The sequence below is a fragment of the Octopus bimaculoides genome, chromosome 15 (genome assembly GCF_046866305.1).
Source record: "Octopus bimaculoides isolate indiv1 chromosome 15, ASM4686630v1, whole genome shotgun sequence".
Lineage (NCBI taxonomy): Eukaryota > Metazoa > Mollusca > Cephalopoda > Octopoda > Octopodidae > Octopus > Octopus bimaculoides.
Window position 1 is genome coordinate 21352300 of NC_142942.1, and position 15000 is coordinate 21367299.

The 15000-nt window shown below is 37.6% G+C and overlaps 1 protein-coding gene across 1 annotated transcript in view; it reads left to right on the forward strand.

Moving 5' to 3' along the window:
* LOC106869153 (DNA-binding protein RFX6) overlaps positions 1-13930 on the forward strand; it is a 110733-nt gene extending 96803 nt beyond the window's left edge. The window contains exons 13-20 of the mRNA XM_089363511.1: positions 1624-1718; positions 2645-2762; positions 2992-3111; positions 8781-9013; positions 9605-9755; positions 10736-11116; positions 11705-11932; positions 13676-13930. Coding sequence (XP_089219637.1) covers positions 1624-1718; positions 2645-2762; positions 2992-3111; positions 8781-9013; positions 9605-9755; positions 10736-11116; positions 11705-11932; positions 13676-13824 — 1475 coding nt within the window. The 3' untranslated portion in view covers positions 13825-13930. The remainder of the gene's footprint in view (positions 1-1623; positions 1719-2644; positions 2763-2991; positions 3112-8780; positions 9014-9604; positions 9756-10735; positions 11117-11704; positions 11933-13675) is intronic.
* Positions 13931-15000: the final 1070 nt, after the last annotated feature.

Consider the following 15000-nt stretch of genomic DNA (forward strand, 5'->3'; position numbering starts at 1 on the left):
AAGGGGGCCTTTGTGTGGCCACTCGCCCTGATACAAATAGCAACCAAATCTTTCTCAACCCATAACCTTCGTTTTTTAAAAAGATAGATAAAAGACATATTGGATAATATAGTCCTAGAAATATATGCGTGAAAAAGTTCAGACGGGGTGGCCACAGTTAAAATGCCTTTGATTACAGGTCTGCTTGATCAGACCTGACCTGTGGCTAAATGAAAACAACAACTGAATTTTATGAAACATATTTTGGCTTCGTTAGACTATATTTATAATGCTGTTACCCTTTTTATTATGTTTGTTTATATAATCCGAGTAATTTTGGAGTTAAGAAGTAGGGCTCTACGTTCTAAATTATTTGATAATATTCCGAGTTCAATCCGGTGTAATTCGGTGGTAATATTTACGTCAACGGGATAATGATATTCCAAAACAAATCCCTGAAAGAAAACCAACAAAAATTAGCATGTGTATAAAGTAATTAATTTTTAAGCTGAAGGAGAAACCGGTGGTGAGTTTAATGCTTTGGACAGTGTAGCTCTTTGTCGAGAACAGAAACAGAGAAGAAATAAGAAAGAAGTTTCGAAGTTCAGTAACACTGCTACTATGGATGAAGCATATCGGAGAATAACTTAATGTTGTTATCAGCTTTTGTAATAAAGGATCTACTTCATTTTTAATAGTAACATTTAGACGCCGAAAAGGCTGATGAAAGCGGTAATAAAAAGATATTTAGTGTCATCTAGAAATTCCTTAAGAGAGTTTGGAGGTGTCAATAAACATGGTTGAGGGAAGGGGCGGGATAAATGTGAAGCTTCAGAAACAAGTTTTTCGACGGAAAGTAAGGACCATAAAGAATTGTATCCAAAAATGATTATTCTCTCCTCCAGGCAACCAAATTTACTGGCACCTTCAGACTGAGTTAGATTTTATTCTATTTTTAAAAGATAAAATTCCTGATTTAGATCATCAAAACTTCTTCAGCTAAATTATTTTTACTGATTTTTTGATAATTGTATTGTATTATGCCTGCAAGGGTGATTCGGTGATTTGGATAGACGCAAATAACAAAGAATTGGTTTTAGCTGTTTACAGTTTCTGGTGCCTCGCATCAAATTCTATCTAATTCATCTTTATTTCTCACTGCTATTTCATTGATATCATACATACATACCAGTTATATACTGGGCTTAATTCTGCTGGTTATACTACTTCCCCCTCTCTCCTTCTTGCTCTCACCCACACCTCTCTCACTCTCCTTCTTGCCCTTTCCCACACCTTCTTTCTCGCCTTCTCTCTCTCTTTCTCCCTCTTCTCCCTCTCTTTCACCCTTCCCTCTCTCTTTTTCTCCTCTCTCTCTCTCTCTCTCTCTCTCTCTCTCTCTCTCTTTCTCTCTCTCAAACTCACTGTTTCCTAATCCGTCTTCTCCAACCAAACTAACAGACAAATACTAAGTGATAAGCAATTAATTAAGATGGTCGCTACTTATGTAATTATAATTACAAGAATTATAATTAACCAGATGAGTTAACAGATCGATATATTATATTCTTTTTAACTATCGGATGATATATTTTGGACAAATCAAGATCATTATATAAATATTGAGGATGATTCTGTCTCTTTCAGTTCTACAAGAATTTAAAGAACTGTTGAGGAAACAAGCGACAGTTGAGGCATTCACAGAGTGGCTTGATGCCGTGGTGGAGCATAAAGTTGTTAAGGTAAGTTCACATGTGCCCCTCCCCCTCCCACCTCTGCCTCAGCTAAATTTTGATTGGTTAAATTATAATTGAAGACTTTATAACAGAATCAAGAAAGATTACTATTTTGATTGGTGATCGGAATCTGAAGAATTGTGAAGTGATGGCGAACGAAGTATAGGTCAATATTTTTTTAATATTTTGATGATGGGTTGGGGGGGGGGAGCTTAGTTATTGTGGTTAAAAGTGATTAAGATATTTAGTTTGTTAAAAAACAATAAAACGAAAATATGAAATGGATGAACGGAAGAATTACAAAAATGGAAAGTTTTGAAAGTAAAATAATGGAAGAAAAAGTGGAGAAAATGCAGAGAAATGAAGAGAAATGTAGAAAAAAAAGCAGATGAAATCGAAATAGAGAAGAAAGTGAGGAAAAAGAAAGGAAAAGACGATAGAGTAAAAGAAATAAGAAAAGAGAAACGAAAATAAGAGGAATATTGATTTCAAATTTTGGCAGGCAGGCAGACAGACAGGCAGACGGACAGGCAGGCAGGCAGGCTGGCAGACAGACAGGCAGACAGAGACAGACAGACAGACAGAGACAGACAGACAGACAAACAGACAGACAGACAGACAGACAGACAGACAGACAGACAGACAGACAGACAGACAGATAGATAGATAGATAGATAGATAGATAGATAGATAGATGTGACCTGTCTTTCATCGTTCCGGACACAAATTGTTCGAAGAAGAGGGAACTAAATAAATGCTCCCCAGATATATTATCCCCGTATTTCGATTCACGAAAAACATCAAAATGAAATTGGTTTCTATATTTCTATCCTTTTGATAAAACATTTGTTAATTTGTTGAAAGATGTCAATTAAATTTTTTTTGATTATTTTCTTCTTTTTTTGTTTCTTTTTTCCTAAAATATACTTTAGCCAAGCAAGCAAAACGGACGGTCGTTTAAAAAACGTGCTCAAGAATTCCTTTTAAAATGGTCTTTCTTTGGAGCTCGGGTCATGCACAACTTAACTCTAAGTAACGCGCAAAGTTTTGGTGAGTGTTATCGAATTCTTTCTCCGACTTCATTATATGATGGCAAGATTAATTACTGCTCCTATTAATTATTTCTTACGTGTGTATACATATGTCTGTGTGTGTGTACGTAATTATGTATGTATATATTTATGTATCTCTCTATTTATCCTTCTCTTATAAATGTATCTCTTATTTCTTTCTCTGTCTTTTTCTCCCTATCTACATCAAACGATCTTCTTCACTGCAGCTTCTGTTCACCTCATCCGTATGTTAATGGATGAGTATGTCCTCTTGGCTGTGGAGTCTCAGATGTACGAGGAAAAATCCTCCGAGCTTCAACTGATTCTAGACAAACACATGAACGCAGGTAAAAGATTGTTTTGTTTCTATATCTTCTACTAACAACCGTTTTTCTAATTCCAGCATGGCAAACATCCTTCAAGAAGACATAGTAAAGACGATGTTGTGATGTGGACGCTAACATACAGAATGTTGAAAGCAAAATAAAAATGTTTAATTAATTAAAAGTATTAAACTTACTGATGAATTCTGAGCATGAAAGGGAAGGGAAGCAACTCCGAAATTTAAATTGATAAAATAATATTGAATTGGAACTTGCAGTAGAAATTGAGTTTTATCTGTGATAAAAGTATAACTCCAGCCATGTTTCGGTTTAATTAAACCTTCTCAGCTAAGCATTGTATCACTCGTACTTAACAGTCTTTATATGATTTGATGTGATAAAAGTTTCATTGATTAAGTACATTTTAAATCAATTTTGAATTTGAAATTGTCTCCCCTCTCTTTTTTGACAAACACCATCGTTAGCACTAAGAATTTTCTCTTCGTTACGGGTATAATTTTTTTTGGATTTAAACAATTTGGTGGGGGGTCACTGTATTAGGTACGTCAACTCAGCCGCTCAATTATTGTTCTTCATTCTGAAGACTTACCAGAGAATTACGTCATTAATGCACTGACTTTCCGTATAATATCAACTGTTATTGCTCGCTTTACTATACTATTTTTAAGCAACAGATAACCCTGGGTGGGGTTTCCTCTCCGGGATGTGTGCTCACTCTACTATGTTTTACTATGTAACACGTGTCCCTGGGTTTGGGGCATTCTTCCCTATCATTCTTCAAGTTTGTATATTATTATCTACATTTTAAATAATATTTTTGAAGATTTACCATTATAATTTACCATAATAGCAGAATAATTTTCCATTATAGTTTCTTATAACAATAGCGATATATCCATCCTTCTATCCATCTTCTTCTCCCACTATTCTTGGAAGGGTCGTGGGGGTAGTGTCCTCAGTGACCTCCTCTGTAAGGTACTAATAGAAGCAATTGTTATTAGACTTTTCCTGTTGGATTCCTAAGTGTTACCAACTGAGACGATGGATAATATCCATCCATCTGGTTCTAGGTCTCCTGTCTGTTCGATCAGCTTGAAGAATCCGTCTTGCGACTATTTCCTGCGAAATTCTAATCCCATGTCCGTAGTGCTGGAGTTATGACTTCTCAATGCGGAGAAGTAGCGACTCGATGACTCGATTTGTAGAGACTCCTTAATCTCTGAGCTACCATCCTATCGAGTAACATTATTCCAGAGACCCTTCAGAGGAACCCCATATCGGCCGCTCATTTCACGATCGTACTCTTTCGGTCATCACCTAACATCCATGGCCATAGTTAAAGGCAGGCAGGAAAACTGAATTAAACATAGTTAGCTTGGCTTTTTTTTACCGAAGTATATTAATACTAAACTTATATTTGATTTTTATTACTAATCTATCATAGAAACCAAGAAACCTTAAAAGACCTCCATTGCTTTTATTAGCCTTAAGTCATTATCTTCTTCTGGTGGTTGATATAAAAATTTAACCTTTGATAACTAAACTGAACTCAAATAATAGCCACTAAGCAGGAGAAATAGCCTGAAATATGTTAGCATTTTACATTCGGTTAGCAGTTACCGGTGTTTTTAAACATACATTAGATAAATACAAACGTCAATAAAGTAATTTTACTTTATCCTGCTCTAAACCTGTATTTTATTTTATTTAACAGGGAATTGTTAACTCCTTAATGATCGGCAATTGATTTTAATGATAATATAACGGGAGAAAAATATCGTTTTAACGCACCTTTTAATAAAATATAATATAATGTAAATTGTCTTGTTTACAGATATATTTATGTCTATGTAAAATTCATACAAAGTTCTTTCATGTCAGAAACAGTGATATGTCTTCCTGTCAGACATATGCAAATGTAATCATCCATATTGCATTGGGAAATATTTCACTCACATAAATTATGACGCATCATTTGAATTTCAAATATTTGTTCAAAAAATTGCTGCAAGTTAGTAATGGTTGTGGTTGTAGTAGTGGTGGTGGTGGTTTTACAAGAAGTGATGGTGACTGTAGTATCGTTTCTTTTTTTAATGTTTTTATATGCCTGATAATATTGATTTATGTTCCATAGAACAAACGATAGGACCTTACAATAGCTTGAATGATCATGAGCAATTGCATATTTATATCAAATTCTATCTGCAAACTAACAATGGTTCTACATTAATACTGATTCCTGACAGAGTCAAAGTCTTAGAATTTATAGAATTTATTAGGATAATGAGTACAGACGCTAAAATCGTTCGCAGTCTTTGAATCGGTACGTTATTTTATCGACCGCAAGAATGATGGAATTTCAAAGTTGGTGACGACGAAATTTGAACTCGGAACGTAAGTGTCCGTAACTAAATAGCAGAAGGCTTTTTTTATTTCTGATTTTCTAGCGATTCTACCAATCTACAGTAGAGAGATGTGGGAGGTTTCACCGTAGATAACTCTGGGCTGAGGCTAAATCTGTCGCATGAAATCTGTAATGTTTGGTAAGAAGACGCGGCGCCCTTAACGCCGGGAAATATGGAGTTTAAATTATATCCGTTGTAAGAGGAAAATGTCATTGCGTAACCCTAAATTAATTAAAATTAATGTAAAAATAGAATGTGGTGGATGAGTGTGAGTGAGCTTAATGAACTGATAGGAAGGATTAAGGTTTACTGTAATGAGAAAACTATAGGGGCTTGTTTTATAACTGGAAAACAAGTGTAGCGTATTTATGTAATGAAGTGTTGTTTTGTGTGAGAGTAAAAAACTACCGAGCAAGGAGAGGAGAGGAGAGGAGAGGGTGAGAGGGTGTGGTTTGAATATGTCTTTATGGAGTTTAATCTCTTCAATATGTCTTTAGTTATGAAGGACAGAATACAATGGAGGAAGAGCTTCAATTTGTTCATACCGAACTGACATCGGGTTTCGGACAATGAAACAGCTTTAGGCTATAATTTATGACACTAGTTATTTAATCGCACCTACCCTAAACACCCACCCGTATCATTCGTTATCTTGAAGTTATAAAAGGACTGCACCACCCCCAAAATCTGTTGCTGTAGGGGAATTGTCTTTGTTTGTTTTGTTTTGTTCTGGTTTGTTTTTGTTTTTTGTTTTCCTTTTTTCTGTGTTCAATGGTTTCGTGCCTGTTGTGGTCAATGTTAGTTGATTAATATGTTTGTTAGAATGTCTTATTTTTTTCTGAGAACTTCCTTTTATTATAACATGATCGGGGTGGAAGTTGTCAGATTCGTGAGTGTACCCTAAATGTACCCGGGGGTTAAGCTTTCACTCTTGTCTGGGAAGGTTTCTCTCCTTTAGTTGATTTTTTTTTTTTTTGTGAGTCATAATCTTTTAATTCTTTTTAATATATTGCATGACATTCTTCCCTGAGTGCGTATATGTTTGTGTATGCATGCATGGATATATGTATGTATGCGCGCCCATACATATATATATATATATATATATATATATATATATATATATATATATATATATATATATATATATATATATATATACATACATAGGCGCAGGAGTGGCTTTGTGGTAAGAGGCTTGCTTCCCAACCATATCGTTTCGGGTTCAGTTCCACTGCGTGGTAACTTGAGCAAGTGTCTTCTACTATAGTCCCGAGCCGACCAAAGTCTTGTGAGTGAATTTGGTAGACGGAAACTGAAAGAAGCCCGTTGTACATATGTGTGTGTGCGCGCGCGCGTGCATATGTGTGTATTTGTGTGTCTGTGCTTGTCCTCTCACCATCGCTTGACAACCGATGTTGGTGTCTACGTCCCCGTAACTTAGCGGTTTGGCAAAAAGAGACCGATAGAATAAGTACTAGGCTTACAAAGAACAAGTCCTGGGGTCGATTTGTTCGACTAAAGGCGGTGCTCCAGCATGGCCGCAGTCAAATGACTGAAACAAGTAAAAGAATAAAAGAAAAAAGAATACACACACTTCATTTCATGTTGCCTCAGTCTACTCAACTGGCAAAAAGGAGTAACCCTTCGACGAACTGGTGTCTCATCCAGATGGGGAATATATACACCACGAAACGAGGAAACTGGCCCTTATGAGTCGGCATGACTCTAAGCTCCCCTTTTTTAGTTGCAGTTAGAAATAGCAAAGAAACCTCCCTCAAATCCTAGCCTAATACCATAAAAAGCCATAAAGAAGACAGAACTGTTGCTATTTGAACGACTTGATCATAAATCTGCTCGATCAGGATTAACCTAGGGTTAAACAACATCAGCAACAACTCGGAAACTGCAACTGTCAGGTCTGAGAGAAATGGGAACGGTTCAACAACCGAAACAAATCAGTGCCAACAATCAGAAGAGTTCCATATCTTAATCTTATATTCTGACTTGTTTCAATCATTAGACTGCGGCCATACTGGGGTACCGCCTTGAAGATTTTCAGTCAAGCGAATCGAGCCAGTACTTAACCAAATTAAAAGCTTTATAGAATATTTTGGTCAATAAACTCACAGACAGTTTATATTCGTCTTGAGCAGCAATTAGCCAAATTAGACTCAAGAAATTAAATTAAGTAGCAACTTAAACTACTTTAAAGCACACCCGGACCACTTCATAATTCAATTTTATAGCACTTGTACTGCACTTGATAGCACAATATATAGACATATATCAAGTCTGTTTTGTCACTACATCAAGCTCTAGAACCTACTCCAACACTTCTTTCATAAATATAATTTATTAATATGTCTACATCATTCGTATATAACAGCAGAAAGAATTTGGTCCAAAACGTCTGGGAATATTTTATCACATCGCGAAACGAATTTAAAAGGAACAAATACTTTATATTTTACAAGTAAAAAATATTTTTCTCTGACTGTTTTCCATATTCCGCTCAGCAAATTATTTGTCTGCGATAATTCTTGACCTGATCGGCTGCCGTATACACTCATGATTTACTATGTGCATACATAGGCCTTGGCGTAGCTCTGTGGTAAGAAGTTTGCTTCCCAACCTCATGGTTCCGGGTTCAATCCCCCTGCATGGCACTTTAGATAAGTCTTCTACAGTAGCCTCGGGCAGACTTGTGAGTGGATTGGTAGGCGGAAACTGAAGGAAGCCGGTCGTACTATCGGGCAGGGAAGGCAGTTCTCCTTTGCCTGGTGGTTGTGGCGAAAGAGGTTGTTTGGTGGACAAGGCTGGACGGCGTGAGAACAGATGCATTCCTCTTTGGTAGAGCTCTCATTGACTTTTTCAAGTTTCACTTGAAAAGGAAAGTGAGTGTGGAGAGGGAAGTGCAGTCCTCGGGTGAGTTTATTGAAAGGTGAGTGAAAGTTGCGAAAATGGCAAGAGTAGATGGTACCTCTCTATGTGTAGGCCTGTAAGTCGGAGAAAGGGAATTGGAGAGGGCACTTGCTCTTGGGGTTTCAGGGATGTCTCCAACAGTGGTGTTTCTCGATCATCCCTAGAGGCCTTCTTGTATAATAATAATAATAATAATAATAATAATAATAATAATAATAATAATAATAAAAACGGCGACAATGATGATGATGATGATGATGATGATGATGATGATGATGATGATGATGATGATGATGATGATGATGATGATGTATTCTTATATTATAATTCTTTATTTCACAGATGACAAAGGTGTCCGGCAGAATTTCTCGTCCAACGCCCCGGGTACCTGCTTTCTTGCCAACCGAAGCGTCAGCACCCCGAAGCACTTCTCTTCGATCAAACAGGAACAGCGATTTTTGGATATGACCGATCAAATCAATGACATCGATTCTTTTGAGAGCATGTCCGCTTCCGACATCAGGGAACCATATTCTATGTCCAACCATTTGAATGATTTAAACGCCATGACACAAGTAACTGTCCATCTATATCTTATTTATGTAAACATGTATATATTTGTACACACACACACACACACACACATGCATATAAATATACATATATATATATATATAACTTTTCCACTTTTGTAAACCTCCTTTATCATCCTTTTTTACCTTACTCTCTACACTCTTACTCTCCTACTCTCTACACTCTTACTCTCTCACCCTTCTCCGTGTTTTTCTCCTTGTCTCCGTATTCTTTCTGTTGAAGAGCGTAGCTCGAAACGTCAAAGACTTTCCGTATTCCCGAGCGTCATACTAATATATACTTTTGTTATTTACACCACCTGTCCTCGTCTGTTGTTATTTTTTGTATATATATATATATATATATATATATATATATATATATATATATATATATATATATATATATATATATGCATATAAACATACATACTCATCTATGAATACATGTATTGATATATACCCAATATATATATATATATATATATATATATATATATATATATATATATATACATATATACATTTTATTTTGAAATTTCCTTCTCAGTTTGGAGATTTTTATCAAACTGTTGTCTTTGTTTGTACTTACAGGCTTTAAACGGTGGAGGTCATGTGGCTACACCGCCAATGTCTCCAAGAATCTCACTCAGACCAAGTGTTATCAATCCGCCAACCAATCACATTCCATGCACCGGTACCACGCCTCCCTCGATGCCAGCCGCACCCTCAACATATTATTATCGTAAGTACCATATTCAACGTCTGGGTACTCTTCAAAGTCCGACCGAGACTCACTTTGCCTTCATCGCCATTCTCTGTGGATTGATGAAATAATTTACTGTAATATATTCCTGCTAATTAACTAGGTAATTGGGAGTCGTTTGATGAAGAAATAAATCATTTGTGGAATTAGATTACAGATCTAGGCATAGGCATGGGTGTGTGGTTAAGACGTTTGCTTTGTAACCACCTGGTTAATGGTTCAGTCCCACCGTGTGGCACCTTAGGCAAGGGTCTTCTACTTTAGCCCCGGGCCGACCGATGCCTTGTAAATGAATTTGGTGGACGGAAGCTCTATAGAAACCTTTCGTGTGGAGAAGTTCGTGTATGTGTGTGTGTCTGTCTATCTGTCTAATTGTCTTCTCCTACCCCGTGTGACAAACAATGTTCGTTTGTTTACATCCCCATCCAACTCTGTGTTCAACAGGTACTTACTTTATCGATTCCGATAGGATGAGAGGCAAAGTCAACATCGGTGAATGAAATTTGAGCTCAGATCGTAAGGACGGACGAAATGCCGCTAAGCATTTTGTCCAGCGTGCTAACGGTTCTGCCAGCCCACCGCTTCAATAATGATAATAATAATGGTTTCAAATTTTGGCACAAGGCCAGTCGTTCATGCGGAGGGGTTAAGTCGATTACATCGACCCCAGTATTCAACTGGTACTTACTTTATCAACCCCGAAAGGATGAAAGGTAAAGTCGACTCCGACAGAATTTGAACTCAAAACGTAAAGACGGATGAAATGCCGCTAAACTTTACGTCCAGCTAGTTAACGTTTCTGCCAGCTCGCCGCCTTCATAATAATAATAATAATAATAATAATAATAATAATAATAATAATAATAATAATAATGATGATGATGATGATGATGATGATGATAATAATTTTTGAAATCAAATCTTAAAGTAATATTTTTTGTTATTTTTTATTTACCCAGCCAATCACCATGACAACCAGTATAATTCTCATAGCAACACATATCTGAACAACTACAACACGGGACCATATTGCAGCCCTACGGTCTTCCGGTCATCTCACCACTATTCCCCTACTGCAACTTCCTACCCAACCAAACAAACAGAAAAGCTGGACATACCCTGTAACTACCCTTATGCAACGGAATCTTTGTCGCAAACACACCACCAATACCCGTGCACAGATAATTACTATGGCTCGCCAGGTGTTTCCTCGTACACAGCAATTCCAGCCAATCAAAACGGTTACATCCAGTCGCCAATGCATAATCAGAGTGGAAGTGCATTCAATGTTGTTCAGATAAATCCAAATTTTCCTCAGCAATCGGCATATTCCACTTCTGGTAAGCATATATTTATATTTATCTATAGCAAAATCCATTTGAATATTTGAGAATTGACCCCCACCCATCTCCGTCAATGATTCTTCCAGGTTGCTCTTTTGATCCCAATCCACCGGAAACCGCTCTTGGTTCTATGATATAAACTTCCTGTTCTTAAATTATCTAAACTAAAACCTTTCGTCCGAACACCAGATCAATAACGACAAAAGTCATTTTACAAAATTCTTCCTTACTTTTTGAATTAATTGAAACAAAGACAGTGTTCTTCAACAAAAATATGGTAACAAAAGGCTTAAAGAGTTCCTTATTTCTCAAATTGCGCAAACAAGGTATTTGAAAATTTGAGATTGCTGTTTCTAATACAAGAAAATCTGAGATTGCTGTTTCTAATACAAGAAAAATGTTTGCCAAGTACAACTTGCAGGAACATCCTAACAGGGGGCCCCCAAGTTTAATAAAAAGTAAGTCATCTCTACGTAGCCCCAATCTGGTCCCTGTGGGCCATGAAGCACTTGTGAGACATCTCCTCCATTAATTAATTGACCGTTTCGACTAATATCTAATAAATGTTGATGATTGTATTTGCAGATTATTACAGTTCGTCCAACTATAACCAACACCAGCAAGTAAGTAAGCCGTTGGTTGAACATGTTCCCGTTATCCAACATCGAGGGTCTGTAACGTCACACTATTCATCCACAGAACTTAACGACCCACTCAATATCTTGGATAAACCTTTGTACAGATCTAAAGAAGATAACTCTCATCTCTATGCCAGCGCTTCTCCAGTTACTTGCCACAATACAAGACACCCAGGTAAGACAACGCTATATTATCCCACCTCTAAAGGTATAAACACACACACACACACACGTGTGTGTGTGTGTGTGTGTGTGTGTGTGTGTGTGTGTGCGTGCGTGCGTTCTCTTCTGTTTTTAATTGTTTTGATTATTTAAAATTCTTCCTCTGAAGAAGCTGGTTTCTAACAACGATACGAAGCTTTATCGTTGAAATGCATATAACAAAACAAAACAATGTTTTGTGAAAAGTCTTGCATATTTTTACTGTTCCACTTGCAGATTGTATATGTAATGAGTGATTTAATTGTTTGATTTCCTTTCTTAGGAAATGCAAGTTAATCAGTCAATTCGGCATTTAATCATAAAACCAAACACACCAGTTATTTTTGGCATAAATGTAAATTTGTAATCTGGATACAGAAACCGGATGTTTCGAAGCAGATGCTCTTATGTATGTGTGTGTGTGTGTGTGTGTGTGTGTGTGCGTGTGTGTGTGTTTAGCTGTGTACCTTCGTTCTCGCTTTCTCTAATATTCATGTGTCTCAATGCATCTGCTTTTGGCCATTTTTCCGTATTTTACGATCTAAGTGCATTTAATGTCAAGACGTGACAGTGGATCTGTAGAATCGGTAGAGCGTTGGAGAAAATGCATTGGTGTGTTTGGTTATGCCTCTTTAGGTTCTGAGTTCAAACCTTGCTGAGGTCAACATCGCCTTTTATCTCGGCGGAGTCGATTTTTATTGATAATATCAGTCAATTACTGAGGTCGAGTTAATCGATAATAACCTTCCTATTGTAGATGCATGTGGTCTTGTATCAATGCTAGAAATCGATATTAGCTCTGGACGGACGGACGGATGAACGACGGACAGATGGGCGGATGGCAGATGGATGGATGGATGGATGGATGGATGGATGGATGGATGGATGGATGGAGGGAGGGAGGTACGTACGGACGTACGGACGGATAGATGGGTGGGTGGGCAAATTGATGGATGAACGCACGGACAGATAGGCGGAAGGGCTGATGGATGAATGGACGGACGGATGGACGGACGGACGGACGGATGGGCGGACGGACGGACGGACGGACGGACAGATGAGTGAATGGTTGGACAGACGGACGGACAGGTGGACGGACGGACGGGCGGACGGACGGATGAATGGACGGACGGACGGATATATAAAAGAAACAAAAACAATGTTCTCTTCTTCTGAACAAACCCCACCCCCAAAGCATCAGTTTTATATAATATTCATGTTCTCTCCAAGATGGCGAGCTGGCAGAAACGTTAGCACGCCAGGCGAAATGCTTAGTGGTATTTCGTCTATCTTTACGATCTTAGTTCAAATTCCACCAAGGTAGACTTTATCTTTTTATCCTTTCAGGGTCGATAAATTAAGTAGCAGTTGCACACTGGGGTCGATCTAATCGACTGGCTCCACTCTCCAAAATTTTCGGATCTTGTACCTAGAGAAGAAAAGAATATTTGGTGCTGCTTTAAGGCGGCATGCTGGCAGAATCGTTAGCATGGCGGGCGAAATGCTTAGCAGTATTTCGTCTGTCTTTACGTTCTGAGTTCAAATCCTGCTGAGGTCGACTTTGCCTTTCATCCTTTCAGGGATCGATAAATTAAGTATCAGTTGCGCATTGGGGTCGATCTAATTGACTCCCCGCCCACTCCCCCAAATTTTTCAGGCCTCGTGCCTAGAGTAGAAAGGAATATTCATGTCTTTCTCGTTTTTTGTCTCTTTGCAGTGGTACAGAACACGGAGGGCCTGGGCAACGATGAGTTTCTCAGCATGACCATGACCAGCATGCTGAACAGTGACACTGATTTGATCCCCACATACACCGCTGACACGGGGACACCGCTTCCGCCCATCAATTCTGTTTTTCTAAGCTAAATATTGAGGATCATACAGCTACGTAAACACACACACACACACACACACACACACACAAAGATACTGTCATGTGCTTACACACACACACATACACAAACGTGCATGCAAGCATGCCCCCACATACATACAAATATACATACATACATATATATATGTATATATGTATATGTATATATATGTATCTATACACACACACAGACACACACACGCATATATATATATATATATATATATGTGTATGTGTGTGTGTGTGTGTGTGTGTGTGTGTGTGTGTGTATATATCAAGGATTGAACAGAAAGAACACAAGGAGAAAAAGTTAGATGAAAGCATAGCAAATGGGAAACTGGCCAAAAACTTATCAGACGGGAAATTTAGAAGAAGAGACAATGCACGAAATGTTCGCAGCTGAGTTTTCCTCGTCAATCAATGACCCAAAATATCATAGTGGTTCAGCGCAGAAGGAGGACAACAATGACGATGATGAGGAGGAGAAATAAAGGTTGTTTAATGATGATAACGAAGGTAATAGAGGAGACGATGAAGAAGAAAAAGAAGAGGAAAAATAAGATGAAGTGGCAGAAAAGGAGGAGGAGGAGGAGAGAGAAAGTGAGTGGGGAAAGAAATACAGAGAATAGAAATATGCAGAATTGAATCGGTAGAGCATCCGTATTTCCATTTCTTTGTATTTTGAGTTCAAATCCTGCCAAGGTCAACTTTGCCTTTCATCCTTTCTGATTCCATAACAATATAATTAATCAACTAATTCCACCCCAACAAAATTGCTGGCTTTGTGCCTAAATTAGAAACACATTATTATTATTACTATTATTATTAATATCACTATTATTATTATTATTATTATTATTATTATTATTATTATTATTATTATCATTTTTGTACTTATTGTTGTTATTAAGGCGGTGTGCTGGCAGAATTGTTAGGCTGCTGGGCAAAATGCTTAGTTGTATTTTGTCCATCTTTACATTCTGAGTTCAAATTCCTTTGGGGTCTACTTTGCCTCGCATCCTTCCAGGGTTGACAAATTAAATACCAGTGGAACACTGGGGTTCATGTAATCAACTAGTCACCTTCCCCAAAATTTCAGGCCTTGTACCTTTAGTAGAACAGATCATCATCATCATCATCATCATTATTATTATTATTATTAGGGCAGG